Genomic DNA, 27,458 nt, shown 5'->3' with positions numbered 1-27,458 from the left:
CTCTCAAGTCTCAAGCATTCGCCATGAGACTCATGCATTTCAGACATTTCACACGCTGAGAAATAATGGATACTTGTCCCGCTACAATTCATGGACGAGGCGCAGGCATACTGAGATGATGGTTGTTTTAAAAAGTAAAAAAACAACCAGAAAACATCACCAACGTAACTGCCTAATGTTAGACATTTTGGATAAATATAGCGGAAACACTGTGGCGTAATTACTGCAATTTCTAGGCTAAAAATGGAGACGGCAAACTCAATACAGTCACCGGTAAAATTATTTCCTGCAATTAATCTATTAATGATTAATATCTAGCCTACTAGATACAAAACATGTTCATTACAGGTACATTCAAGTGTATTCCTTAATAGTTTATTAGCTTGTAAATATTATCATACATTAAAAGTAAACATCTGTTTAGGAAAACTTACAAACCAAAGCAATTTCTCAAGTTTTTCTAATAGTTGGCTACCATACGGATTTTAAAAGAACAAATGCATGACTTCATTCCAATGCAATCAATAATTGTTGAGCAGTGGTACATTTCCTGGGTCAACTCTGGAGTCAAGCCATGACTGCTGACTGTGAAAAGAGATATGGCTTTGTTCAAAGCTTCCACAGCTTAAAGGTCTGTGATGTCATCAGTACTTCCCATACTAGACCAGCCATTCTCCTGAGAGACGGCCCAGACCCCTGACATGTTGGACCTGGGTTCGTCCTCTCCCGGGGGCTCCAAGTCAGGGCAGGGTGATAGCTTCTGGTCCTCACCTGCACCCTCCGGAGGTTCTGCTGTCTCCTCTCTAGCATTGAAATGGTCAAGAGTTGTCGTTTCAGAGGCAGTCTCTAGTGCCCATCTGTAACCCACATTTGCAGGAGTGGTAGGTGTGCTCACACTCCCACTGTCCCCCTCCATGTTATGAGTCCAAGGAGGCGGTGGAGGTGTGAAGAGACTGCCCACGCCCAGCAGGTGTCCGTGATGAAGAGCGCTGTCGATGCTGCGGCTGAGGTTGATGGGAGACAGAGGACGCATGTCGAACTCTATGAGGGAGATAATGCACTCACGGTCGCCCACTCTTTGCCACAGGAGGGCGGCCTGTGAGTCACAACTGGTGCTGGAGGCAGGGCCACTCTTGTGTTCGGGGGTCATTTCACTCACACTGGTTGGTTGGTCATCATAAACGCGGCCCACAGCGACGTGTCCTCTTGATCCCTGATACCCTGCCCAGTTGTTCGGCAGAAGATCCACCCACCTTTTCTCAGACTTCCTGAATGGCTCTGTTCGCAGGTCTTTCAGCACGCTGTCAAAAAAAGATGCCCCCTTCACACCATTCAGCCTTTCCTGTCTGAGGTCGCTCCTTGTCCTGGTCCTCCCTGGCCTCCAGAAGATCCAGGAACCCAGCGCTAGCAAAGAGAAGCCCCAGGCGAGCTCCAGCACCCGGGCCCAGAACTGTCCCAGCCACCAGCCCCAGCCAAAGCGTCTCCAGTTCCCCAGTAGTTCGTAGAGCCAGAGCAGGCTGTAGATGTGGAAGCCGCAGCACAGTAACCCTAGGAGGGCACACACAGCAGTGACCCGCCTGGCACTTTCCTCAATCCTTTGGGGAGGATCCCACTGAGGGATGGGGGACCTGACCAAGGAACCCAGATGAGAGAGGGATTGTGTGAGGATCCCCAGAGAGAGCGGCAGGCCCCAGCAGAGAGAGAGGCTCTGGAGCACAAGAGGGAGAGCCGGAGCCAAACTCCAGGAGAAAAGATCCGCCGACAGCAACAAAACGCAGTGCAACACAGCCAGACATCCGACGTAACAAGGGTGCTGCAGTTTGAGGGGAAGCAAAATCAATTTCCCCCCTCTGAGGGTGACCAGAGCCAGGGCCACCTGCGCCCAAAGCAGCAGAGGCAGGGGCAGGTTGTGGAGTGTTGTAAGAACAGGCCGAGGAAAAATCTGCCGTGTGCCATACGGGTCAACGAGAAGGTGCACAGCCTGCAGAAGACTTGACAGCAGCAGAAGGCCATTGACCAGACCCAGGGCACCACAGAGGGGGTAAAGCAGAGTGGATGCACCCATCATTCCTAAAAGTGCCCCACTAGCCAGTAGCAGGAAGAGACCAGCAGATCCAAAGACATGGAGTTCCCAGGCAAAGGCCAGTGTGCGACTCAGGTCATCCCAGAGCAAGTTGGTGCCATTGGGGTTGGTGGAGACCACACATGGGCTTAGCCCCAACACACAGGGGCGACTTGGTCCAGTGAGGCCTTGATTTGTCATCTGGCCAAATATACTGTAGCGGACCACAGAATTCTTGCCTAAGACAGTGACAGAAAGAGAAGAATAGATGTAGCTGTGAAAACTTCAATGATATGTTTAATATCAAACAAATACACAACAAGTATGCATACCCTTTTTTGAGTCTTCAGACAAACTAGGGTATGGTGACTTGTTGGTTTGTGGGTCAGGAATTGGCTCAGAATCGTCCTTCCCTGTAATACATTGAAAGGGTGAATGAAATTGTAATTCTACACTACAATTGTAATGCAGAGAAACTGCAATGATGGTTTATGAGCCTCTTAGAACCCATATCATAGAGTGATACAGCCATACAGTACAGTACTGATTCTACTCACCTGTCACAAACTCATCATTGACCAAAAGGGGTGGACGCTTTCCTAATAGGTCACCCACTGTTGTCTGAGAATTTGGTGTCATTTCATTGTCTTGGACTGGGTGACTTTGCTTTGACAGATCTGGTAGACTGATGGTGAGTGTAGTGGTCAGAGAAACTACCTCAGTTACAACCACATTTTCATCCTCATTCTTTTTCAATGTTTCATCAAAGAGGGCCTCGTGTTGATCTGGTCCATGGTGCTCCAAAGGCCTGAGTGTTGATGTTGCAGCTGAGAGCCAGAGGTCAGTAGGGACCACCCTCAAGATGCTTCCGTGACAGCACTGCAGCAGAGCCAGCACCACGAAGAGAGGTGAGAACAACTCCATAACTCAGTGTTGTGTTTATTTACAGATCATATTTAAGACCTGCGGAAAATCACAAAAGGAAAAGGCCACAGTCAGGCGTTAAAGAACAAGTAGGAAACAATTAATCTGAAGAGTTTAATTGTTGTTAAGTTCAATAGAATTCCATGGTCGTGACTTTTTTGACAGATCACCACACGTAAATATCTCTGAAGAAACCAGAGTTAAAAGCCCACATTCAACTATTTTGAATGTAATCGACCTTGTGTATGTCCCTGTCTTATTCTACAGTAACTTCTGCATACATGAAAGGGTTCTAGGAGTAATTGAGAAGAGCAGTAGGCTGAGGATAAAGTAGCTTGTAAAGACAGAGGTCAAAGGGTACCAGCTTTCCAGATCATTAATCTGTGTGTGTGTGTGGGAGTGGTTGTGTGTGTGTGGGAGTGGTTGTGTGTGTGTGGGAGTGGTTGTGTGTGTGTGGGAGTGGTTGTGTGTGTGTGGGAGTGTGTGTTTTTGTTTGTGTGGCTTACATGCATGCGTGTTTCACTGTGTACATTCTTGAACAACACTTTTCGGTTACTTAGAAAGCTAAACATATTGGCAGATTGCAGTTAAAACTGATTTCTGCGATTTGGAAGTTTGCCGTCTAGGTTACACAGGATATGTGGGGTAGTTCGGGCCCAGGTTCGGGCAAGATTGGCTGGGTGTGTCTGCTGACAACTAGTGCGACCACGTCTGTTGCATATGTATAAAATATAATCTACTCCATATGAAATTCTATCAGGTATGTATATGGCAATACATCACACATAAAAAGTATAGAAATGTAAATGTCGGATTCCAAATTAATATAAACATAGCTATAAGTGATATCCACAGCATTCTAATATGTATTTTCTTTTTTTTTTACCAAATGTGATATAATGACAAGAATTTAACAAACACAAATCAAAACTGGCTTTCAAATCCTTTGTCAGTCCTCAATACTTGAAATGAAATAATTGTGCACGGTATGTTTCGAAAAAACATAGTCATAGCACATTCAAATTCATTCACTTGCTCACTCACTCAAAACTAATTTATTTTCTCCTCATTTCATTTACCTGCCAGAAGTAAACAAACCAAATGTACACCATTGAGAGTCAAATTGAACACTATTAAGACCAACCTGTGAACTCTTGATCTCTGCTTCTTGTTCAGTGGATAATTAGCTAACATCCTCCTTCCAGTGGTCTTGTACTGAAGTGAATATCTCTCATGTACTGAAGACATCGTGAGAGGCAGGTACTGTGCAGTAAAAGCTGCCCTTACTGGGATTAATCGAGTCAAGACTTGAAAATGACGTTTAATCACTGCACCGGCTGCTTGCTTGGCAACCTCACCACTTATCGTCCTCAATTGAAATGTGCTGTTTCTACTGTTCTATGAAACGTGTTTCTCGTATATAATCTTTGGTCACCTTTGGGGTATATCAAAATGACTCTGTGACAATAAATGACCTTTTTGAAGTGATTGTAGTCACTTTATTTGTATTTCCTCTCTCCCCCAGAACAGATGTGTCTCGGTAATCCCTTCATTCTAAGGATTAAACTAAGACCATTAGTGGCACACAAAGTCAAGAACTAGCTCAAAGTCAGAAGCGCACAAGGACAGAAGTAAACTTTTGATGCCAAGTCGTGGTTTATTTATGCTAGGGCTTAGCTCAAACATGACATTGATTTTAAGAGGGCAGATGTCACACAAAATAAGATGTTCCTTAAACACAAGAAGCTAACAAAATGTATGATAAAATATATCATAAGATGTGATGAATCGTAACATCTGAAAACATGGCAATCTGTAATGTCTGACCGGGTGTGTGCATCTCTTCTGTTTTGTATCTCTGTGAAATAAAGACTGGAAAAAGGTTTTGGGTATCGCATTGCTATGTTTAAAAGGTGTTAAAGGATTCAAGTCAAAACCATATCCACTGGATCACAGAAAGGGTAAAAGACACAGTGTGGGAATTAACTGTTTCCTGTCTGATATGAAGATGGGGTAATGTGTGCATGCAACACATCTCTTCAGGTCCACCTTAAGAGAGCGGAGAGGCAGCCTGTTGTGGTGAGAGTTGGGGGAGGCTCTCACTGGGTCATGCCTGGCTCTTTAAGGCAGACTGTGGCAGTTGGATTTTAGTTTTAAAGGCACACACACATTCAAATGGTCACTATTAAAGTCATATGGCTACATGAACTGAGGTGGTAAAGTGGAGACAAAATACAGTATAAAGTATAAAGTGGTTGCAGCATGCTGATTTTAAATCGCATATCTCTTGTATATTGGAGGATGAGAAAATGTTCTTAGTTTAGCATTGACAATGGAGATGATGTTGGCTGTAAGAAGATACATTATATGAATGATATGTTTGAATTCTAAACTGTTTGGTGAATAAAACAGTTGACACCTGTTAAAAACATCAAAACATCAATTTAAATATTGCGTTAATTATTTTTTATCTCAATGCTGGGGGTAGTTACCGTGACCCACATTCATCTCTTCAATTATACACTTTAACAAAAAGACAGACACGTTATTGATATTATGTGCTAAGTGGCTTCTCCTTTGAGTCACCGTTACTGGGGAAACGGGCCTACATAAAAAAAAAGTGATAACAGGAGCAGGGCAAGCAGCGGATAGGAATACTTCACTCCTGCCTTTAAGTATGATTGACCCAGGTAGCGCCAATAAGTGGGCCACTATTCAATAACTAGTCTACTGGAAAACATTACAGTGGGCTAAATGTGTGTCCCTGAAGTTTTAACCAAAGCGGCAATAAATAAATAAATATTAAAAATTCACATAAAGTGAAAATAGCTGTATAGGCTGTGACAATGCATTGACTTTTAATCTCGTGGTGGAATTATAAAATCGGATGCATCATTATTTAAAGTAGCATAGCCTACAAACATTAGACAACGTTCTCTAAATGTAGTTTGTAATGATTATGAGATATGGTCCTCACCAATGACAGTACCTTCCCATTACAGGCCGTGCTCGTTCCCGCAAACATGAAAAGTGATTTGTCGTGTGTGCACGTCTGGATCTCAAACCATAGCTGAAAGAGCATTTTCATCCGTTTGATGCGGCCGTGCCTTCGTAGAACAGTCCGTGGATTCACGTTCTTTCTGCAGGCCTACTTCCGTCATTTTGTCTAAATATTTGATCATGGTTAACACTATTTCCATGAACAGTTACAGAGCACATGATACAAATTGAATATTTTTAACATTCGAAATTGCACTGGAACGATCATATCGTGAGTGGGTTTTTGTATCTTTCTTGTCTAACAATGTTGTCGAAATAAGAACACGTCACGCGCTAGCCAGTTAGCTAGCCTTCTACGTTACTGCAGACAACATGTCATTGTTGTAATTAAATGCAACATTATGTACAGCTACACAAATGTAATGTATCTGGTAGCAATTGGCATGTGCATAGCAAAAATGGGTTGGCGTTTATCGAGTTTTATTTTGAACGCCGTGCCTTGGCGGAATGAAGAGGTTTTGCTTTTTTTAAGGTAGCATGGCAAGATGTAGCTAGTTTGCTAGCCTTATTGCTAGTGGAACGTTGCTAGCAGCTAGCTAGTGCCGCTTATGGTAATGTGCTTAAACCCGATTGTAGCGTTGAGAGGCGATAGTTTATTTTTGTGGAGTGTGCACACCCCTTCATAATGTGTTTGTAACAGGAGACGTCATATTTGGGAGCTACTAGTTGGAGAATAAAGCGATTGCTTGTTAAATTGCTAATTGCCTTCTCGCTAAGCTAACTGATGACACAAGCAATATATTTTCTAGATAGCTAGTTAGCTATGTATATTTGACTAATTCATGAAGGTGGAAAGCCATCCAGATTTGAGTTATGTCCCCTTACAGTTGTCAATGTAACCTTAACCCAAGAAAAGTGGGTTCCTCACAAGCCACCACGGACTATATCTGCTTAAAATACTACTAGTCTGGACAGTGTACAGAGTACAAAGTTCTTGACGAGTGAGGGAATTGTCTGCACTTTGTCCAAGCTTCACTTCTACCAGTAGAAAGTCGAGGGCTACTGTACATCAATCATGCAACACTTTGGCTATCTAGTGATATATATATTTATAAACTGTAGGCTTATAAGTTATAGTTTCCCATTACAATTTCACACAGATGTGATCCATTTTGTTAAACAATGTTACATTGTTTTGTGTGACACCATTTGATTCTCTCCCTGCTTCCCCAATCGTACCCATCCCACGCACAGGCAAGGATAGCGTGTTGCTGTGACTTGTCATGAACGAGCCAGAGAGTGGAGTGGTCTCGTTCGACGAGTATGTTAGGCAGAAGGCCCGCAGTGTGCCCCAGCATCGGATGAAGGAGTTCTTGGAGTCTTTGGCCAATAAGGGCCCAGAAGTGCTCCAGGAATTTAGCCAGCAGAGCAATGCAGCCACTACCACCACCATGGTGTATCAACAGAGTGGCAACTGTGTCTACACCGACAGCACCGAGGTGGCCGGATCACTCCTGGAGCTAGCATGTCCAGTAAGGGTCATTTTAAACAAACTGAAATGTTTCAACCTTTCTCGTTTTTTTGTTGTTGTTGATCAGAGCTTACTTTGGCCTGGTTTTCAGTCATTATTTGTCATATTCTAACAGGAACCTTTCCTCTAATGTCTGTACTATGAAATATATTTTTAACTCTTTTGTATGTTGGTCCTCTCTCTGTGTAAACAGGTTCAGGTGACCTCGGCTCAAATGTCACCCCAGACATCTGAGCAGCAAATTCAAGTGCAAGTGAGTCCCTAAATATCTTTCTTAATCACTCTTTAAGAAACCTGCTTTGTGAATTGTATCCTGAACAGTCCTCTCCCCTTCCTCAGGTGCAGATACAGGGACAGCAGGGACAGGCTGTTGGTCAACTGCTCCAGGTGGCTTCCCCTTCACAGCAGGACATACAGGGCATCTCCACCGCCGCACAGCTCGTCCAGCAGGGAGAGCTAACTGAAGAACAGCACCAGCAGGTAGCTCAAATGGGGAGTCAGGTGGCTGAGCGGTTAGGGAATCGGGCTAGTAATCAGAAGGTTGCCGGTTAGATTCCCGGCTGTGCTAAAATGAAGGTGTGTCCTTGGGCAAGGCATATTTCTCCCTACTTGCCTTGGGGGAATGTCCCTGTACTTACTGTAAGTTGCTCTGGATAAGAGCGTCTGCTAAATGTAAATGTAAATAATTTGCATAGTGACACATAACCCTCTTTTCCTGTATGTTTATATTTACCAAGTATCTCCACGTCATTAATTGTTGAGTTTATCTACGCCAAGTTGGACTAGGATCGTATTTTTGTCTGTTGCAGATTCAGGCTCAGTTGGTTGCAGCAGTAGGCCAGCAGATTCAACTTCAAGGAGGCCAACAGATTCAACAGATTCAGTTACAAGGAGGCCAACAGATTCATCTTCAAGGAGGCCAACAGATTCATCTTCAAGGAGGCCAACAGATTCAGCTTCAAGGAGGACAACAGATTCAGCTTCAAGGAGGGCAACAGATTCAGCAGATTCAGTTACAAGGAGGCCAACAGATTCAGCTTCAAGGAGGTCAGCATATTCAGCTTCAGGGAGGCCAACAGATTCAACAGATCCAGCTCCAAGGAGGCCAACAGATTCAGCTACAGAGCGGCCAACAGATTCAGCTACAAGGCCAACAGATTCAGCTTCAGGGTGGTCAGCAGATCCAACAGATCCAGCTTCCAGGTGGTCAGCAGATCCAGATCCAGACTGTGGAGGCCATGTCTCCATCCCAGCAGCAGGGCTCTCCCCGGGAGGCCGAGAGGAGGGCCGGCGCCTCCCCCACTGTCCTCCAGCCAGCCAAGAAGCGCAAGGTGGACGTCCCCATCGCGGTGTCGTACGCTCTTCCCCAGGGACAGCAGGTGGCAACCGTCCTGGCCATCCCTCAGGGGCAGCAGCAAAGCTATGTCTCCCTCCGTCCTGACCTGTTGACTGTGGACAGCACACACCTGTACAGCACTACGGGCACCATCACTGGGCCCGCAGGGGAAACCTGGACAATCCCTGTTTACTCCACCCCCCAGCAGCAGGGCGTGGCCCACATCGCCATTCCGCAGGAAGCTTATAACACCGTCCAAGTGGCGGCCGGCCAAGACAAAGACAAGATGGCCGCCGTCTCGTCGGCAGGGTCGGTGGCGGTGCATTCGGGGGGGGCGGTGACGTCGGGGATGCAGGAGGAGGTGGTCCAGACGCTGTTCCCGGCGCAGTTCATGAACGGGAACCTCCACATCCCAGTGGCGGTGCAGACGGTGGGCGGGGCCTACAACACCACCCAGTCGCTGCACATCTGGGACCCTCAGCAGCAGCACGGCCAGGGAGGAGAGGAGCAACAGCTACACCTGCAGGTCAGAACAGGGAGCCGTCAACCCCCCCCCTCTGTATGTCGCCTTGCTGAATCCTTAAGGTTACACCTGGTTTGTTTAAGGAGGGACGCTGGGTTGTGGGTGATGGCACACTCTCCGACGAGCAGGGGGTTGTCTGTGCAGGAGGTCAGGGTGCCTTTTTAAAGGGGCAGAGTTGGTTTTTCATCAGCGTGTGTTTTACGCCGTTCAGGCCGAGGCGGATGGACAAACGGAGGCGTCCACTGAGCTGCTGCTTCCTGTCTCGCTGAAGCCGGAGGAGGGCCTGGAGGTGTGGAGGCTCTGGGTCCAGCGCAAAAATGCAGAGCTGGAGAAAGAGGAGAAGCAGAAGCTTGCGCCCATTGGACGTGAGTCTTCACCTGGTCGCACATTGAATTTTACTCTTCATGGAATATTGGTCTCAAATGTGCCGTGTTTCTTTGTCCTGCTCTTTCTCTCTCTGTCCTTCCCCCTCTATTTATCTCTTTCCTCTTCTTTTTTTTCTCTCCCTCCCCCTCTTTCTTTCTGTCTCTCTTTCCCTCTCTCTCTGTCTCCCTCCTCAATCTAATTCCCCCTCTCTCCCTCTCTCCTCCCCCCTCTTTCTCCCTCTAGGTCGTCAGCCCATGCGTTTCCAGGAGGACCTGGTATCAAGTGCAGTGGCTGAGCTCAACGTGGGGCTGGCCCTGATGACCCAGGAGGCCCGAGGGCTGGAGGGAGAGCAGTTTGAGCCGGATGCTCTCTACTACGTGTTCCTCTGTATACAGAAGGTGCCGCAACCCTCCCTGACGTTCCCATTACGACTGCAGGAAATCCTCATGTACACTTGCGTAGTACAGGGGCCTAGGTTTCATTATACAGGGTTGGGACATGTCCTACCCACTTTTAGAAAACAGCAAATCTGCCCCCCCAAACACACACATTTTCAGTAAGAACGTTTTATTTAATGGCCGCATCCTCAGTTATACGTTAAATTGTTTCTTTTTTCTCCCAAATTTGTAGTATCTCTTTGAAAATGGACGAGTGGATGACATTTTCTCCGATCAGTACTACACACGTTTCTCCCAGTGGTTACACAAAATCCTGGATGACTGGAGACCAACTGTCCACCCGTTGGGTAAGTCAGTAGGCATCGCCCTCGTTGCTCCTACCACATGATTTTGCCGATCTAAAGGACTGTGGTCGGTTGGTTGTTGGCAAAGTGCTGTCTCTGTGGTGACGTGTGACGTGGGTCCTCCTCAGGCTACTTCATCCCCAGTCATGTGACCGAGGAGATGTTGTGGGAATGCAAACAGCTGGGCGCCCATTCACCAGCCACACTGCTCACCACGCTCATGTACTTCAACACTAAGTAGGTCATTGCAGTCGTTCATGTCTTGTAGCTTTGCTCCACCAAAATGGGTGATATGCATCCATATTTAAGAAGAAATTGACTTTTTAGGGAGATAAGTGATCGGTTAATAAAATGATCAATATTATTTGGGTTAGTAATTAAATGTGAATACTAGGGGTGGGAATCTTTTGGTACCTCACAATTCGAATCGATTCTTGGGGGTCACAAATAGATTACAAATCTATTCACAATTTTTAGTGATTTTTAATTAAAAAAAAATGTTTTACATTTGTGAATTGATGTGAATAGCTCTAAGACTGAATCATAATTCAAATGTGAATAGATTTTTTCTCCCACCCCGAGTGAAGACATAAACACAAGCTCTTTTATGATCATTATAATTTGTACCAAAAACGCTGGTGGTCGTCTTTGTTTGATGACATGACGACGCAGTGGGGACTCCAGATTCCGTGTTTGATGGCTCGTCTTGCAGGTATTTCCACCTGACGACAGTGGAGCAGCACATGAAGGTGGCGTTCTCCAAGGTCCTGAGGCACACCAAGAAGAACCCCTCCAACCCCAAGGACAAGAGCACCAGCATACGCTTCCTGAAAGGAGTGGGGCCTCACCAGATCGGCCAGAAAGGTGATTCAGACGCTCTCCTTATCCCAGGGGTGTCCAATCCTGGTCCTCGAGGGCCACTGTCCTGCATGTTTTTCTGCTCCAGCACACCTGATTCAAATGAATGGTCATTACCCTGGCTTCCACAGAGCTTGATAACGACCCATTCATTTGAAACAGGTGTGCTGGAGCAGGGAAACATCTAAAACATGCAGGACAGTGGCCCTCGAGGACCAGGATTGGCCACCCCTATCTTGTACCACGCTCAACCAGAGTGATCCGCTTTTGCAGCAGAAGCTAACGTTCAGCCTCCGCGTGAAATGTGTGGGGGCCCAGATGGCTGAGCGGTTAGAGAATCGGGCCATGCCAAAATGACGTTGTGTCCTTGGGCAAGGCACTTCTCCCTACTTGTCTCAGGGGGAATGTCCCTGTACTTACTGTAAGTAGCTCTGGATAAGAGCGTCTGCTAAATGACTAAATGAAGTACAAACGAATGTGTTGCAGTGACGGACGACATGTACGAAGAGCAGGGGGAGGATCCTGAGAACCCACTGCGGTGTCCCATCAAACTCTACGACTTCTACCTATTCAAGTGGTGAGTATCGTCCGTCCCGACCCCCTGTCAAATCACAAGCTTAAAAACGATGCCTTCGCTCACGCGAAGAATCCTCAACTGACAACTCTCATCTCTCAGTCCCCAGAGTGCGAAAGGGCGCAACGACGCCTACTACTTAACGCCGGAGCCTGTTGTGGCCCCCAACAGTCCTATATGGTACTCAACTCAGCCAATCACGAGCCAGCAAGTGGAGCAAATGCTCACACGCATCATCATGGTGCGGGAGATCCAGGAAGCCGTAGCGCAGGGGATCATTCACTGAGGAGAGGAGGGGCCGTAACACTTGACATTCCCCTGGACTTACCGGCCTTCCGCTCTCGTCTCTCTCTTTCACACAGTCCTGGCTGTGGCTTCCCTTCTCACTCCTGGAGCCTCAGCAACTCTTAAGGAACTCTAAAGTGGTCTTTAACTCTATCCCCAAACGGTCTCAGTTTACATCTACGGACGTGAGCGACACTGTTTACAAGAGTTGATTTCATGGCCTTTTTAAAGAAAAGAAAAAAAACAGACGAAAAGAGAGAGAAAAGAACATATTCCTCAGTTTTGTTTATCTTAATCATGACTGTTAAAATGATTGTCACCCTCATGCCTGATGCGGACCGACTGACTGATAAGTTTGTTCTTCATGCGTGAGGACACTCATCACCTAAGCTCTTTGCTTCACGCTGTTTTAAACGACAAAGAGCAGGAGAGAGTTGATCCATGCGGTTACTCATAACTCAGAGATCATTATAAACTTTCTGCGTCACCTGACATTAGAGGGTTAAACGCCCCAACTAACTCAGTCTAATGTATAAATATTGTGCGAATATATGGACATTTCTCCTTTAAGTCCCCCCCAACCTCCTCTCAAGTCCTGGACCCGCGACGGCTATTGGGTTCCCCAGAGCACGATGGATCACGCCTGAACACAGGATCTCAACAGACAGGACCCCTCTGCTCAATGTTTTGTTGTTTTTTTTTATATTGCATTTACGATCTCCTGTATTGATATTATAAGACTGACGGAGGCTCGAGCCTTTGTTTTCAAACATGTCTTTTGTACAGTGACTTGGTGCTTGATGATTATCAGGGTGTTCTCAGGCATGAGAAGGTCTCTGAGTTCTGATGGCGACATGCAATCTGATCATCTCTTAATGTGCAACATCCCAGAACAAACACTAGAAAATAGACCATTGCCACACCACCATGCACTCTGTTTTATAAACAAATATGAGAATAAGTTTACAGCACTGTCATCTGTAAACTTAGGTAGAGGATTTATACATTGAAATTCCAGATTTTGTTTTAAAACAGTTACATCAACATGACTGCTATTTTTAAAGTAACAATGACTTAATATTTCACAACAAATCAATTACGAAGTTACTGAAACTTGTGTGTGTGTTTAACCTCTGCTGACATCTAGTGGTGGATACAGTCCAACCATGACATCATCAGGATATACTACTTCCTGTATCATTCTGAAACTGGAATATTATGCTGGAAGCTACCGATCTGTCAGTGTCAAAAGTCACAGGGTCTCATCCGTCCTGTAATCTGGGAGGGAGATCTGCAGTTTCCGCAGCGTGCTGACGAAGAACCTGGTCAGGGGGCAGGACACGGTGATGTCGTCCTGACCTTTGAACCCTGGCAGAGTCAGCTGGCGGGCGTGCAGGTGAAGAGGGAGGTACCGCACCTTGCTCTGCTGAATCCCAAGCCTCTTTAACACAGCATCAGGTAATCTCTGGATACAAGAACACAGACAGGCACACGGTTCACTAATCTGGATCCAGCGTGTGCTTGGTTTGGGTGCACGGCCTGGTTTCCTGTCATGTCACCAGATATTAAGCTGCAGATTAACTGAAGGTCGTGTGCTGTTGTTGTGCGTTTTGACACTACTGAGATGATACAATGTTGTGACATGATACAGTGGTGGTGCTGTGTCACCTGAGGTGCCAGTTTGTTCCAGTGGGCGTATTTGTGGTCCCCGATGATGGGGCATCCCAGAGCATAAGCCATGTGGACTCTCATCTGGTGTTTTACTCCTGTGAAACAACAAACCAGGTCCATCTACTGTTTTAGTTCAGCCTTTTATAAGACATTGCGTGGTGACTTCTTTCTTCAGTTAAGCTCGAGACACTTATCTTATTTTTGAACCCACAACCTCTAAATTAGCAGTCAAATTCTCTACCACTGAGCTAACCCCCTCCCCCGGGCGGTTTGAGGTGTGACACATGGAGCAGACGTTTCATGCACCTAGAACACAGTCGAGAGCGCCTCTCACCAGTTATTGGTTGAAGCTCCACAAGGCTGCAGCCGTTGTTGCTCTCCAGCACACGGTACTTGGTCACGGCTCCATGAGCCTGCCGGTGGGCCCGCACCCTGGTCACCCCCTCCCCGCTGTCACTCATCCGGTACACGGGACTCAGACCCATCTGTAAGGAGAGTCAGATGGCTGAGCGGTGAGGGAGTCGGAATAGTAATCAGAATAGTTGCCGGATCGATTCCCCGCCGTGCCAAAATGACGTTGTGTCGGGGACTCGGGGGGAATGTCCCTGTACTTACTTTAAGTCGCTCTGGATAAGAGCGTCTGCTAAATGACTCAATCTAAATGTAAGGGAGAGACGACAGCCTGAATGTTTTTTTTTTTTTTTTGGGGGGGGGGGGGCTTTTAAGCTATTTATTCATTCATTGATAGGACAGTCAGAGACGGGAAAGCAGGGAGAGAAATAGAAGGGGAGGAAGACATGCGGGAAAAGACCTCAGTCTAATCCAAACCTAAGATTTGAACCCAAGTCCCTAATGCCGGATTGCCCCCTAGTGGACTGTTTCTGCATCAGCTACTTGTCAACTGAGGAAAAGTTACCTTGAAATGAGGCTGGGAGCCTGTGACTTCTCTCTCTATGACAGGGATGTCGATCACGCCCTCAGACGGCACGGGCACGCCCACGGAGACGACCCTAGATGGACGGAGGATGGAAGAACATCTAAAACAAAGTCTCCCATCTCAGTGATGGTGGGCATCGGGAAACGCCACACAACTGGTTTGTGAATGTGGCGGCTTCGCCATGACTTACAAATATTTTCTCTCCACCTGATGGTGTTTGTGGAGGTCCTGTATGTGGATTGCCACCTCCTCGTTTCTGGTCAACAGTAGTGCGCCTGTGATCTCCTTGTCTAATCCTATACAGGTATGCAGCTGAGATCCACCTTTCATTCCGTCCATCATCTTGGCGAGGATTGGGAGAACACTGTATATGCTGTTCTTGGCCGCTGAGCCCTCTAAACAGAAATGGAATGCAGAAAGATTAGCCTACATTGTGTTTCGGTACATAGGTGTTTATTTCCGATTAAATGTATAAACTCAGTTTGTTACTACATTACCTTGTACAGGCACGCCATAAGGCTTATTGATGACAATCAGTTCCTGGTTTTGAAAGATTATACTTTTGTGGAGGTGCTTTGCCAGCACGTTTGGGTGAACATTTTGCAGCTGCTGGCTCAATTGTCTAAGTTCAAAAACGCTCTTTTCCAGCGGGGACTTTGGGGCACTCGTCTTTTCTTCTTGCACTTTCTCTCGTCGGATTTTTTGTGCAAGGTCAATTGCCCTCAATGGAGGCTTGTTCTCGGTTTGTTTTTTCGGAGCAGTGACATGTGTCCGCGCGAGCATGGATGCTACTCCCGGCAATACACAACAGCGTGTGCGTGTTTTGATTATACCATTTAGCATTTTTGATAGGTGACTCAAGTCATAGTTGCGAGCAAAACTTACCGCGCTGTAGCTGTTCATCACTACTCTCTACTAAACGACATGTTATTTCCATTTGTGACTAGACTCACCGTGTAGCGCCATTGAAAGTCTGTGTAACCGGAAATGATGTATGTTTACATCCGATCTCCGAAAGGAATGTCTACTTTGTTGCAATAAATATATTGCAAGTACCGTGTCCATTTAGTTCAGTCATAGTTACGAATTATTGAATGGATGTATTATACATGAAATAAGGCAAACGACCGTGCATGATGTGGAAAAATGCAAATATGTGACAGAGACTGAATGGCACATAGTCTACCGCAATGGGCAAATTGTTTTGAAAGATTATAGGCCTATTTACGTTTTAATTTTAGTGTAGGCAGAAATGAAGATTAACGACCGTGTGTTGCGAAGCTTTAGAGTTGCAAGGATCTACCGGGAACATTCAGAAAAAGTCAACTGTGTGGATTACAGCCCAAATGGCGAAAGTGCAGTATCCAGCAGTGATGATGATTCCATTGTGTTGTATGACTGTCGCGAGGGAATGTAAGCTCTCATCATTTTCAATAATCACATTATTTGTTTTCTTGAGGAAATCGTTTCCTTTATAGTTTGTTCCCTCGTGCCGCCTTTAATTGAGATATTACAATTTATTTCCGGTTTCTCTTTAGACCTACTCGGACTCTTTACAGCAAGAAGTATGGAGTGGACCTCATTTGCTATACGAACAGGGATGCCGACACAGTGGTCTACAGCTCTAATAAACTCGACGGTGAGAACTCAGTCACAGGCCGCCTGCATGGTGTCCCACTTGTTGAACACAAATACGTGTACTACATAATTAGCTGTGTAACATGATGATGTGTATCAATTGAAATGATGTGCAGCATTTTAGACCATGTGTTCTTAATTGCGTGCCATGCAGATACCATCCGATACCTCTCCCTTACGGACAACAAGTACATCCGCTATTTCCCAGGCCACACTGCAAGGTGAGACGGTCCATAGGTGCTTACTTAGTAATGCAGGCCACACAGTCTCAACCCTTTCAACCATCTCAACGTTTTTATTGACTACTAAATGTTTCTGTCCATGTACAATTGCAGGGTAGTTGCTCTCTCCGTATCACCAGTGGATGATAAATTCATCTCTGGCTCCTTGGATAACACCATCAGGCTTTGGGATCTGCGCTCTCCCAACTGTCAAGTAAGTAATAAAGTGTGTGTCTGTGTCTGTCCAAAGAACAGTCCAGAATGTGTCCATGTCAATATTGTGTGTTTTTGTGTCCTTCAGGGCTTGACTAATCCTTTAGGGAAACCTGTATGCTGTTTCGATCCAGAGGGGCTGATGTTTGCTGCCGGGGTGAACTCAGAGATGATTAACTTGTATGACATTCGCTCTTTTGATAAGGTAAACTACAAGGCATATTGTGTCAAATAATTTTGGCGATTAATTATTTATTCAAAGTGATGCTCTTCATTATTTTATTCGTTCAAGCGTCTGCTGTAAGTCCTGTTCTGTTTTGCTCTTGTTATGTTTAGGGTCCCTTTTCTTCCTTTGAGACCCAGTTCAGTCGTGTTTGTGAGTGGACTGGGTTGAAGTTCAGTAAGGATGGTAAACAGATCCTTATATCCACCAACGGGGGCGCCATCCGTGTCCTCGATGCCTTCGACGGATCCGTGCTGCACACTTTCTCTGTGAGGAAACCACCGATACGACACATTTCTATTTGTGTGTATACATTTCTATGTTTTTGTGGATTCATAATGCCAAATGGACACTTGCTTAGTGTCCGTAAACATATTTTGTGTGGAATGCGTTTTGTGTGAATGCTTCATAAAAAGTAAAGTCGTTTTTTCCCCCCAATTTGTTTGTCTTCCTGTAGGGCTACAACAACACTAAGGGGATCTCCCTCGAGGCTTGCTTCACCCCAGACTCTAAGTTTGTCATGATTGGTGAGCACCGAACACTAACATACACCTCTGCAACATAACAAGCTCAAACATACTGTACCCAGATCTTTACAGTCCACTTCAATCTAAAACTAGTAACAACCCCATCTCTGACTACATGAATCAACACAATAGTACCAGTCTCTACAGAAGTCACGCCGACTATTCATGTTTGCCTTCATAAATTGATGATTTCCAAAGTCCAGTTGATCTGACAAGTGACCTGTTCCTAACCCAGGTTCAGAAGACGGCAGGATCCACATGTGGAGCACAGAGAGTGGGATGAAGATAGCCGTCCTTGATGGGAAACACTCAGGGCCCATCAACACACTGCAGTTTAACCCCAAATACATGACCTTCGCAAGTGCCTGCACCAACATGGTAAGATGCCTCCACTCTGCATGGGCTTATGTGGTTGCATGTTTCAGAATGCAATTGTGTGTGTGTGGGTCGCAATAACCACTGTTGTGTTCGTCAAACCCACTAAAGCAGTGAACTGCCCAGGTAAGCACTCTCTGGAAAATAGTGAATAATTGACACCCTGTTTTTGCAGGCATTTTGGCTTCCATGTGTGAACGACTGATCAAGGCCACAGCCAAACTTCTTGGAAGAACGATGCTGCCATTGTGGGCTGAGATGATATGCTTGATGCTTGTTTTTTACCAGTATGGACAGTTCACTATGGACACCAATGTATGTAAGTTAAACCTCAAGAGTCATTTTATAACTGAAGTGGTTTATATGACATTTTAACTTGTCAAGAGACTAAGGTATTATAAACGAACAAACTTACAGTATTCAAAGCTACAATTATTTGAATGCAACTCTGAAACACAATGTTAAGCCTACAATTTTTTTAAATTCAGAATACAGTATAACAACTTTTGTTACAAAAGTAAAATAAAATTATTTTAATCCTCCAAAGAAATGTATTGTTTTGATTCTAGTTTCTGGATTAGCAGGTGAGTCTTTATGTTTGAAGTTTCTCACAAGTTGTATTAGACTAAGGTACAGTCTTAGTCAGCTGTTTGCTTTCTCAAAGACATACAGTGTGCCTACTTGGTTGTGCTAAAAAGATGCAAAGGTCATTTTTGTTATCCATGTTTGGGAAGAGGATAGGAAGAGAGATGCTTGTTAGATTGGTTTAACGTTAGAGGATGTCAGTGGGTTCCTGTCTGTGTGCGATAGAGGGGGCCTATGTTGAATAATGTAAAGCTTCTTGGGTTGTGTACTCACTGCTGGTTAAATAATGAATGAGCCCATCACAGGTAACCTCACAGGTACACACTAATCTTTCTCTCACCCATCTCTCTTCAAGTGTGTGACCACAGGTGTATGTGCGTGTGTCTATGAGGGAAAGAGTTAAGTAATTGTGTGTGTCAGGGTAACATAACGTCTATCCCACTTATTGTTGCTTAATGTATTTCAACGACACACACATACACACACACACAGATTGAATATGAATTAGGTATATTTCGCAGTTTCTGTCTATTTGACATTATTGGTGGTAATGGCCATAAACCTCTTGACCCAGTGGGATAAAATAATTGGTTAAAAAGTTATTTTTTTGTTTGATCTTTGAGCAGGAGTCAAGCTTTTGTCACTCAGGATAAAATCACCTATAAATGTTGTAGTTATTTTATCTTAAGTGCAGTTTTGAAACGTGGGGGTCAACTTCACATGGGGTTTCGCATTTCTGTGAACGGCCTTTGTGGAATATGAGCTCGCGGCTTGGTCCGCCTGTTGAAATGATAGGGTTCGGAATGTGAGTAAGTGATCTGATGTCATCGTAGATGACACTTTATTATCAACCTACTGTACACCAACAAAACACATCCTGAAAAGTAGTGGCATGAAGTGTTTGTCATTTGGCCCGACCGCCGCACGCGAAGACTGTTCGGCCAACGAGGGCTTCAAATGGGTCCGAAGTTGTGGTCACTGATACGCGAAGAATTTTAGATCAGTGGTTAAGGCGGCATATCCACTAACGGGCGCGTTATTACTCATCAGCCACAGTTCCGCTGATCGAGTTTCAGACGTTAGGGATCTCCCTCCCCAGTCAACCTCACTGCGTTTATGTCACTGGCGCGTGTGAGTTGGTCCAAGAAGAACGGTCAAGCTGTCTGTGCAGGGCAACAGTCAGGCTACTTGACAGGATTCGAGCGAGACGCGGAGACGTAGCTGGAGAGATCTTTGGGCTGCCAAAAGATGTCCCACCAGACGGGTATCAGTGGTAGGTGACTTGAGTGCACCCTCCCAAAACCTTTAATGATGCACCCTCACAAAACTTTCAATTACCCTACTGTTGTATTGACGTACTAGAGTGTCACAGCCTATTGGAACCGTCCGTTTGATACTCTTTGAAGACAAAGGCCTACGCCGCACTGTCTCTGCATTACTTTTTTTTTTTACCTCCGTTGTTTCAGTAATATATACTTTGTATTTTTTTCTTAAAAATGCAACATTTCACCCAACGCTTCCTAATTCAGGTCGTTTACCTTCAAAGGGTCTTCGTCTAGGCCTTTAGATAGTAGTAGGCTACAGTTTTGAAGGAGGTTCTCAGTGTTTAATTGGCTTGTTAAAGCGCGCTGACAGGTAATACTTTGACATGGTCATCTTTTTGTTGTGATCATAATACGCCATTACCAACAATCCACATTATCCAAAAGGCATCAGTTCGACCCAAAGTCGTTCAACCAAAAGTTTTATGTAAAAGAAAGATATGAAGAAAGAAGGTATACAGTTTATGCGTAGGTTTCAACATGTGCGTAACTGGATAATGCGGCGACCATACCTCTCTCACCTCTCACATGATCCTACATCATTTATGAGGTTGCTGTGTTTGGTAACCGAGAGGATTGGGGGTGAGGATGAAGGTTGGTGGTGGACACTTCAAAATTAAACAATTTATTTTTTGACAAACAACCACAAATGATAGTCTTCTGTTAGATAGAGAGAGAGAGATCTGTGGTCAATGCATTGAAATTAGAAACCCCTTCAAAGTAGATGGACATATCTGAGGTTCCAGGCCCTTGTCTGTGTCACCAAATGCAATGCCTCAAGTACCTGGCTGTGGATCAAGTTTTGTAACAGCAAGTCTCAAGTTCTTTCTGACCCATCTCTATTTGTCTCTCTGTCTGTCTCTCCCCCCTCTGTTTTAAATCTGGTTACTATAGCAACATCTGAACTGCAGGAATTCTTGGCCAGGGCAAGGGGAGGTACCATCAGAATAGTCAAGATTGTCATCAGAGATGGTAAGTGTGTGCATGTGTGTGCAGTATGTGTGTGCGTGTGTGTTCAGTATGTGTGGGTATGTGTGCAGTATGTGTGTGTGCGCAGTATATGTGTAGTCTCAGTCTATAATGTGAGTTATTCCCTGTCTCATCACAGAGGAGTTGGTGGTTGGCTCATACAGAGAGCCTGTACAGAGCTGGGACAAGGATTATGATCACTTCCTGCTTCCTCTGCTGGTTGCCCAGGAGCCCTGTTACATCCTGTACCGCCTTGACTCCCAGAATACACAGGGCTATGAGTGGATCTTCATTGCTTGGTCACCTGACCAATCACCAGTATGTTATACTTATCAATCACTTATAAGTATAAAATCTGTCAGATTGATAGTGTTTCACACTTACAGAACCATAATTGATCAGAAACAAAAAGGCCTTGAAATTCCAAATTACGATAGACCCCGTGAAAAGCATTCACCTTTCCAGTGTATGAACCCAGTCAATCCGAGACAACATGCACACGTTGATCATCTCTACGTTCCTTTGTCAGGTGAGACTGAAGATGGTGTATGCTGCCACCCGCGCCACGCTGAAGAAAGAGTTCGGCGGAGGCCACATCAAAGACGAGATGTTCGGCACCAGCGAGGTTGATTGAACCTCATGGCTTTTGAGATGAAGTTGTTTTGAGATGGTGCCATAACCACACGCACGCGAAGCGTTGCAGCAGGTGACCCATGGCCTTTCACGCTCTTTCGTAATCGTTCCCGCCCTGTGTCTGTCTCCCTGTTCCAGGATGACCTGTGTTTCCAGGGTTACCTCCGCCACATGTCCTCCTGCTCCTCCCCGGCTCCCCTCACTGCGGCTGAACAGGAGTTGCATCAGATTAGGGTCACAGAGGTATAGCTCACTGGGCTCGGCTCCAGAACCAATTGGATGGGTGGGCAATTGGTTTCCACAAGAGGGCATTTGAACATAGCTCTCTTATAGAAAGTCTTATAACTAAAATAATGGGGGGAGGGGCAGAATTCCATAGTGGGGGAGGGAGGGGGGGGATTGCCAGTCAAAGGGCTCTGTGTGCTTAGCTCATGTGTTATGGCTGTGCAGATGTACTTTTTTTTTTCTAAGAATTTTTCCTTTTTCTTTCATTCTCTCTTCACAATGTGCCATCCAGGACAAAGTAGTGTGGGTAGGTGATCGTCTATTCACTATTTATAAGGGGTGAACTGTTGGGAGCGAGTGGGAAAACGAGACAGAGAATGTGCCAGACGGAGAGATGAACACATTTCTTTTCATTCACAGGATGAACGTAGGAGACAAAGTACACCTACGGCCAGAGCGAAGGTTGGTGTCCCTCTGGTGTGCTGTGATTTGAACAGGACGAGGGATCGAGTTCCATCCTTTTATCCTTGTGGTATGTTGTCGTTGTCTCCTTCTGCAGGTGACCATGGAGTTTGGCTTGGATAAAAGGCACCATAACATGCAAGGCTTGGTGTTTCCTCTTCAAGAAGACGCAAACATTGCTCTGGAGCAACTTCAGCAAAGAAGAATTAACTACATCCAGCTGGTACAATTTCTGGGTGGCTGAGGAAAACAAATACAGAAATTCAATACAAGAAAACAGACACAGCCTGCTCAGTGTCATTTATGTTTGTTTGTGTGTGTGTGTGTGTCACAGCGGTTGGACATACAGAAGGAGACCATCGAGCTAGTCCACACCAAGCCCACAGAGATACACGACCTTCCCCTCAGGATCCCCACCGACACGCCCAGATACCATTTTTTCATGTTCAAACACTCCCACCAGGGTCAACAGCAGGAGGCGTTGGGTCAGTAAACATGAAAACTAAACGTAAACACAAGTCCTTATACAGAATGGAATGTCAGCCAATGGTCTGGGACAGAAGTGTCTTAAGTATAAGGCTGTTATATATAAAAGACTAACTGACACTTACAATTCCTGTTTTAGTCTTCATTTACTCCATGCCAGGATACAGCTGTAGCATCAAAGAGAGGATGCTGTACTCCAGCTGTAAGAACCGACTACTGTTTGAGGTGGAGAGAGACTACCATCTAGAGATCGCCAAAAAGGTACATCATTATTATCACATACAGTGATAACATGGCTAATTGTAACCAAGAGAGTCCACTGTACCACTGTGATTGAAAATGTCCAGTGCAAATGAAAGGCAGCCAGCCAGACCCAGTATATGTCTGTTTTATTCTCCTGAGACATAGTAATTCTTTCACGTCCCCTGTAGCAGACTTAGGTTTTGGGATAGTAACTTTGCAACTCTCAAAATGCTCTTTGTATTTATTTATCAATTTAGTCTGATATGATGTTACAAACATGAACGACCTAGAAATAGCACACAAAAAATCCATAACAAAAAAACAAAAAAATCCATATGTGACATACATTTTCCTTCAAATATGTTTATCAGCCAAAGACTTCAAGTGTAAACATGGGGGAAAGCGTTTTAACTGCGGTCTCAGGAAGATATGTTTGTGTGCGCGCGTGTGCATCTGCCTGCAGATGGAGATCGACAGCGGGGATGGCTTGACCGAGGACTTCCTGTACGAGGAGGTCCACCCCATGGAACACACCCTAAAGCAGGCTTTTGCCAAGCCCCGTGGCCCTGGAGGGAAGAGAGGCAACAAACGCATCATCAAAGGCACAGGAGAGAATGGAGAGGAGAGCTAGATACCCCACAGGATGCTGCTAATGCACACTCTGGCCCTCCCTGCTGTCTTTATGTTCTGTCTTCTTCCTTTACCTGGAACTAAAAGTCCTTGAGATACTATTATTGTCTCGTATCCCCTCCCTAAAAGGCCTAGTGATAATCAGCTCCATTACCTATTATCATGTATTTTATTTCACATATTATTTTAACTTAAAATAAAAAATATGTTTTCTGTATTTTCATTTCTATTTTGTATATTTGTTAATTAAGTTTGGAATTAACAAATACAACCGGTGGACAACTGAAATAGATGATTTATTGACTAAAAATTAATTGAACCCAGAGGGTAAAATTGTACCAGTACAGAAACAAAAAAATTGACAACAAGGAGCATTTACCAATAATGAAAAGCAAGAACAGCAATAACTCAAGAAATACAAAAAATAGTTATAAGATGCACGCAGGTTGTGCTCACACTGTCCACGATAGCAGATAGGCTAATATGAATGTTTAAGGTAGGCTACCCAAAGATTGCCAGGAGCCATTAGTAAAGAGTCAAGAAGAGATTAAGAGGTCAGCAGTAGCCTCATTTTGATGTAGTCATGGTGTTCAGCAGATCAGACGATCTGTTTGTTTGTGGCCTTGATGTTTTGAGTCAATTCAGCCTGTTGTCTAGGTGCACTCCCACGTATTTGTATGACTGGACTGTCTCAACAAAATGTCCCTAGCACATAGGAGTCAGCGAAGCTTTGTTCCTCCTCTTCCTGGTCCCTTTAAACTGCAGGTGATTCGGTAGACACCAGGTCCATGTACACCTGACCCTGTCCCCGTCTTTAACACATTCCATATGTACATGTGTTAGTGACAGAAGGGATGGGGCCACAGAGAGGAGAGAAGTAGGGAGGCTTGACAATGGAAGCCGATTTCACTCAGCCGAGTTTCCCGGGAAGCGCCCTACTTGGAAGTCATCAGCTGGGAATTAATTGTGTCGACGCTTACTGACTGAGCCGCCCTGGTCGCGCGGCCGTGAGGCAGAAAGAGCACGCGCTCAAGTCAATCGAAACATTGCGCAGCTCAGCAATGCAGTTCCGCGTAAACTGTTGGGCAATGTGCAGGAACCACACTGACGCGAGCGTTGAAATACAAAGCTATTCTTAGAAACAGATTCCTAGAACTTCCCTCGGTTTGCAAATCTGGATTTACAAATTGAAGCGTTTTCTCGCCCCATTATTATTCTACACAAGGCATTCAACGATAGAAGGTCTCTGTTGCAGGTATCGTATTTTGAGTGTTTTTGTTGAGGCAATGTTGTTTCAGTTGCTATTGTTGCAATGAAAACCTTTTTTTTCCTAAAAGAAGGAAAACTTCTCCGTGTACTTTTCATCGTGTAGAACTATAAATCGACTTTGCTGACATGGCATGAATTGGTGACTATTTCAAGTTAGATGCCCGACTTTTTGGATTCAAATTCGATTACACTAAATGGGATTCTATTCGTTATGATTGTGTGTGTTCAAAGGTGAGTTGATTCTTAATTTCTTATTCAGCATGGCTTTGTTGGCTATTTCGATTGCCAGATTGCATTTCGTTCGTATTAATTATTCAAATTGTATGTTGTAGGCACAATTTTTGGGGGGGCAAAAGCATTTTGTTGAAGTAGCCATCGTATATTAGAGGGAGCGTAATAGCTTCACTTTTTATTTTTTATACTTGTTCTCGTAACATTTTTATAATACTTGTACTAAGTTGTTAATTAAACTAGCCCATACATGGATATTGATGATATTATAATACCTCAACACCAATGGAGTTACAAATAATTCTGCATGGGGGTCAACTGGTAAGTGATATATGTCATCAGAAGTGAAAAGACCGTATTAGCTTCCATGATACAAAGCTGAACAACAGGCTGTGACATTTGTAGTTTGTTGCACTGCCACATTTAAGGCCAATTCTTATCTCTTCTCATCTCAGGGCTATCTTCCCAGTGGCACCCACAAAGATGGTTGCCAGGGGGATGACCATGCAGGACAACGGAGAGCAAGGGGATTTATGTTACCATCACCCAAGCTCCACACTTTGGGACCCCGCAGAAGACTTGCGTTGCATAACCACCACCTTCCAGTACCTTCATACTTCAGGTACAGACTGTTCTCTGTACAAAGCTATCCTTCAGCATGTGCAGCTCAGCCTACACGTTTGCTTGTGCATGTCAGATACTCGTAAAAAGCGTCCTCTGTCATACTGAATTCTCAATGGACCTATTTAGTAAAACAAAACAAGTAGAGACTCACAGAGACTAGTTTAGATCAAATAAAAAATGTATTTGTATAGCCCTTTTTACACACAAGCATGTCACAGAGGGCTTCACATACGCCCATAGAACTGCCTTTAGATATAAATTAGTAACCGCTACATGTGTTTTGGCGTCCAGGTTGGTACTGGGGCTCCATGTCTGTCAGCGAGGCTAGGGATGTTCTCCAGAAGGTGTCCGTGGGGACCTTCCTGGTGCGCGACAGCAGCCACCCTCTCTACATGCTCACCCTGTCAGTCAAGACGGGCTGCGGCCCCACCAATGTGCGAGTCGAGTACAGCCGCGGCCTCTTCAGACTGGACTCCAGTTCCCCGGGGATACCTCACCTGAAGTCTTTCCCAGACATCGTGAGCCTAATACAACACTACGTGGGCTTCTGTCAGAAAGACACAAGCCAGAGAGCTGAACCCAAGGAGGACTCTCTACCCAAAGCCAAACTAGCACCACCCCAGCCCACAACTACGGATAGCCCAGTGTTACTAATGCTGAAGCACCCCCTGCACAGGCCCCAGGCATTCCCTTCCTTGCAGCACCTCACACGCCTGGCTATCAACCAGACCACAGACTGTCCAACTCAGCTTCCACTCCCATGTCCACTGGTTTGTTATCTACAGGAATACCCATTCAAGTTATGAAGGCCAGTTTATGAAAGGCCAGTGTAAGACTGAGCCATTTCCAAAGGGGCGATAATCAGCCCAGAAGTTCTCACTTAGATGGGAGCAGAGTTTGTCGTCTGATGGAAAAGACTGTCTGAATCACCACAAAATGAAGTTAGCAATTTTCGCAATTGTGGCATTTGCTGGTTAGCCAGTGGTGTTCACGATGTGTTGAGCTTCATTTTTTTCTCACATACCCATGAACTTTAATAATAACACTTTTTATAACCATTTGTACTGTTCTGAAAAAACATGTATCATACACATGTAGTTTGTTGATATGAACAAATGTCTTGTAAACAATTACAAAGTCTGTTTTTCAACCTGGTGATTTGTTTTATTTTGTTAGCCTGATATCTAAACTACTACTGATTGCAGGAGGATATAGCGAGAAGCAAATAATGTCAGTGTGTATCTGTTTGTCAAGGAGAGAGATGTTTAACCCGTTTTCATGAAAACACATGAACCTGCTGAACTGCTTTGTCAATATTGGACTCATATTCCACATTCCTGGCAGAGCACTCATCTGGGTCAGACATCCAAATCTTAAATCAGTGTAGCATAGCATTAATCTTCTTTACCAATGATGTTCTGGTTATTAACTTCGTATGAACTATATAATTCCACATTTTAAATCCCACTCGCATTCAGATGCATGTCTTCTGCAACACCAAGAGCAGGGGAAAGACATGATTTCATTGTTACTGTTGAATGGAACAATTCAGTTACTACTGTTCATAATATCGAAAACCTTAAACTGAAAGGTTGATGCTGATGTGAATTTGTTGACAAATTCGATTTTTTTCGTCCGAATTTAAGCATAAAATGGACATGTGATTACGTTAAGAATGAGACACTGCTTATCGAATTTCCATGAAAACGTTCTGCATGAGTTGGTTTCCATGAAGTGGATTTAAGCAGTGTTGAGAAAGCTTCTTATCAGGAT

General features: G+C 44.8%; 6 protein-coding genes across 10 annotated transcripts; 4 read left to right on the top strand and 2 right to left on the bottom strand.

Moving 5' to 3' along the window:
* Positions 1 to 418: 418 nt before the first annotated feature.
* On the bottom strand, positions 419 to 6,049 carry LOC124470698 (proline-rich transmembrane protein 3-like). 2 transcript variants are annotated; one of them, XM_047024685.1, is made up of 4 exons: positions 5,964 to 6,049; positions 2,620 to 3,025; positions 2,395 to 2,475; positions 419 to 2,301 (listed from the first exon to the last, which is right to left on the bottom strand). In XM_047024685.1, the coding sequence occupies exons 2-4, from the start codon at positions 2,984 to 2,986 to the stop codon at positions 626 to 628; spliced, it is 2,124 nt and encodes a 707-aa protein (XP_046880641.1). In that variant the 5' UTR covers positions 2,987 to 3,025; positions 5,964 to 6,049; the 3' UTR covers positions 419 to 625. The 2 variants fall into 2 exon arrangements, with proteins under 2 accessions (XP_046880641.1, XP_046880643.1); XM_047024687.1 differs by having other exon boundaries at positions 5,976 to 6,044.
* On the top strand, positions 6,014 to 12,975 carry LOC124470697 (transcriptional regulator QRICH1-like). Of its 2 annotated transcripts, XM_047024683.1 has the most exons (13): positions 6,015 to 6,257; positions 7,241 to 7,518; positions 7,711 to 7,770; positions 7,857 to 7,997; positions 8,327 to 9,379; positions 9,588 to 9,741; positions 9,986 to 10,140; positions 10,373 to 10,487; positions 10,613 to 10,721; positions 11,197 to 11,348; positions 11,829 to 11,919; positions 12,019 to 12,202; positions 12,238 to 12,975. In XM_047024683.1, exons 2-12 carry the CDS (start codon positions 7,270 to 7,272, stop codon positions 12,200 to 12,202), a joined length of 2,463 nt encoding a protein of 820 aa, XP_046880639.1. In that variant the 5' UTR covers positions 6,015 to 6,257; positions 7,241 to 7,269; the 3' UTR covers positions 12,238 to 12,975. The 2 variants fall into 2 exon arrangements, with proteins under 2 accessions (XP_046880640.1, XP_046880639.1); XM_047024684.1 differs by lacking the exons at positions 11,829 to 11,919; positions 12,019 to 12,202; positions 12,238 to 12,975 and adding an exon at positions 11,505 to 11,730 and having other exon boundaries at positions 6,014 to 6,257.
* Positions 12,976 to 13,112: 137 nt separating this feature from the next.
* LOC124470699 (mitochondrial RNA pseudouridine synthase rpusd4-like) lies at positions 13,113 to 15,805 on the bottom strand. The gene is made up of 6 exons (XM_047024688.1): positions 15,307 to 15,805; positions 15,000 to 15,204; positions 14,789 to 14,882; positions 14,207 to 14,357; positions 13,870 to 13,967; positions 13,113 to 13,666 (listed from the first exon to the last, which is right to left on the bottom strand). The coding sequence occupies exons 1-6, from the start codon at positions 15,710 to 15,712 to the stop codon at positions 13,454 to 13,456; spliced, it is 1,167 nt and encodes a 388-aa protein (XP_046880644.1). The 5' UTR covers positions 15,713 to 15,805; the 3' UTR covers positions 13,113 to 13,453.
* Positions 15,112 to 18,566, top strand: LOC124470701 (WD repeat-containing protein 82-like). Of its 2 annotated transcripts, none has more exons than XM_047024692.1 (9): positions 15,112 to 15,250; positions 16,348 to 16,448; positions 16,602 to 16,668; positions 16,783 to 16,882; positions 16,970 to 17,086; positions 17,218 to 17,373; positions 17,562 to 17,631; positions 17,867 to 18,009; positions 18,182 to 18,566. In XM_047024692.1, exons 1-9 carry the CDS (start codon positions 15,180 to 15,182, stop codon positions 18,209 to 18,211), a joined length of 855 nt encoding a protein of 284 aa, XP_046880648.1. In that variant the 5' UTR covers positions 15,112 to 15,179; the 3' UTR covers positions 18,212 to 18,566. The 2 variants fall into 2 exon arrangements, with proteins under 2 accessions (XP_046880648.1, XP_046880647.1); XM_047024691.1 differs by lacking the exon at positions 15,112 to 15,250 and adding an exon at positions 15,857 to 16,222 and having other exon boundaries at positions 18,182 to 18,565.
* Positions 18,244 to 23,706, top strand: LOC124470700 (twinfilin-2-like). 2 transcript variants are annotated; one of them, XM_047024689.1, is made up of 11 exons: positions 18,244 to 18,325; positions 20,808 to 20,885; positions 21,022 to 21,200; positions 21,412 to 21,507; positions 21,654 to 21,758; positions 22,033 to 22,047; positions 22,161 to 22,202; positions 22,300 to 22,425; positions 22,537 to 22,687; positions 22,828 to 22,949; positions 23,395 to 23,706. In XM_047024689.1, exons 1-11 carry the CDS (start codon positions 18,244 to 18,246, stop codon positions 23,560 to 23,562), a joined length of 1,164 nt encoding a protein of 387 aa, XP_046880645.1. In that variant the 3' UTR covers positions 23,563 to 23,706. The 2 variants fall into 2 exon arrangements, with proteins under 2 accessions (XP_046880645.1, XP_046880646.1); XM_047024690.1 differs by lacking the exon at positions 18,244 to 18,325 and adding an exon at positions 18,708 to 19,864.
* Positions 23,707 to 24,456: 750 nt separating this feature from the next.
* Positions 24,457 to 27,293, top strand: LOC124470702 (cytokine-inducible SH2-containing protein-like). Its single transcript, XM_047024693.1, has 3 exons — positions 24,457 to 25,061; positions 25,517 to 25,683; positions 25,977 to 27,293. Exons 1-3 carry the CDS (start codon positions 24,988 to 24,990, stop codon positions 26,489 to 26,491), a joined length of 756 nt encoding a protein of 251 aa, XP_046880649.1. The 5' UTR covers positions 24,457 to 24,987; the 3' UTR covers positions 26,492 to 27,293.
* Positions 27,294 to 27,458: the final 165 nt, after the last annotated feature.

This window comes from Hypomesus transpacificus, chromosome 9, assembly GCF_021917145.1.
Source record: "Hypomesus transpacificus isolate Combined female chromosome 9, fHypTra1, whole genome shotgun sequence".
In the NCBI taxonomy this organism is placed as follows: Eukaryota; Metazoa; Chordata; class Actinopteri; order Osmeriformes; family Osmeridae; genus Hypomesus; species Hypomesus transpacificus.
The sequence above is the reverse complement of the archived record's forward strand: the minus strand, read 5'-3'. Positions and strand labels throughout refer to the sequence as shown.

Bases quoted from the DNA above. Each gene is read 5' to 3' on its own strand.
- LOC124470699 (XM_047024688.1), bottom strand. From the start codon at position 15,712: ATGAACAGCTACAGCGCGGTAAGTTTTGCTCGCAACTATGACTTGAGT. The intron at 15,205-15,306 runs GTAATGTAGTAA...ATTTCTGTTTAG, and splicing joins TTATGGCGTGCCTGTACAAG to AGGGCTCAGCGGCCAAGAAC. The intron at 14,883-14,999 runs GTAAGTCATGGC...CCGTCCATCTAG, and splicing joins CAGGTGGAGAGAAAATATTT to GGTCGTCTCCGTGGGCGTGC.
- LOC124470702 (XM_047024693.1), top strand. From the start codon at position 24,988: ATGCCCGACTTTTTGGATTCAAATTCGATTACACTAAATGGGATTCTA. The intron at 25,062-25,516 runs GTGAGTTGATTC...TTCTCATCTCAG, and splicing joins ATGATTGTGTGTGTTCAAAG to GGCTATCTTCCCAGTGGCAC. The intron at 25,684-25,976 runs GTACAGACTGTT...TTTGGCGTCCAG, and splicing joins CCAGTACCTTCATACTTCAG to GTTGGTACTGGGGCTCCATG.
- LOC124470701 (XM_047024691.1), top strand. From the start codon at position 16,062: ATGAAGATTAACGACCGTGTGTTGCGAAGCTTTAGAGTTGCAAGGATC. The intron at 16,669-16,782 runs GTGAGACGGTCC...GTACAATTGCAG, and splicing joins TTCCCAGGCCACACTGCAAG to GGTAGTTGCTCTCTCCGTAT. The intron at 16,883-16,969 runs GTAAGTAATAAA...TGTGTCCTTCAG, and splicing joins TGCGCTCTCCCAACTGTCAA to GGCTTGACTAATCCTTTAGG.
- LOC124470698 (XM_047024685.1), bottom strand. From the start codon at position 2,986: ATGGAGTTGTTCTCACCTCTCTTCGTGGTGCTGGCTCTGCTGCAGTGC. The intron at 2,476-2,619 runs GTGAGTAGAATC...AATGTATTACAG, and splicing joins CAATGATGAGTTTGTGACAG to GGAAGGACGATTCTGAGCCA. The intron at 2,302-2,394 runs GTATGCATACTT...TCACTGTCTTAG, and splicing joins GTCTGAAGACTCAAAAAAGG to GCAAGAATTCTGTGGTCCGC.
- LOC124470697 (XM_047024683.1), top strand. From the start codon at position 7,270: ATGAACGAGCCAGAGAGTGGAGTGGTCTCGTTCGACGAGTATGTTAGG. The intron at 9,380-9,587 runs GTCAGAACAGGG...TACGCCGTTCAG, and splicing joins AGCAACAGCTACACCTGCAG to GCCGAGGCGGATGGACAAAC. The intron at 10,488-10,612 runs GTAAGTCAGTAG...GGTCCTCCTCAG, and splicing joins ACCAACTGTCCACCCGTTGG to GCTACTTCATCCCCAGTCAT.
- LOC124470700 (XM_047024689.1), top strand. From the start codon at position 18,244: ATGCTGCCATTGTGGGCTGAGATGATATGCTTGATGCTTGTTTTTTAC. The intron at 18,326-20,807 runs GTAAGTTAAACC...TGGTTACTATAG, and splicing joins CACTATGGACACCAATGTAT to CAACATCTGAACTGCAGGAA. The intron at 22,426-22,536 runs GTACAATTTCTG...TGTGTGTCACAG, and splicing joins GAATTAACTACATCCAGCTG to CGGTTGGACATACAGAAGGA.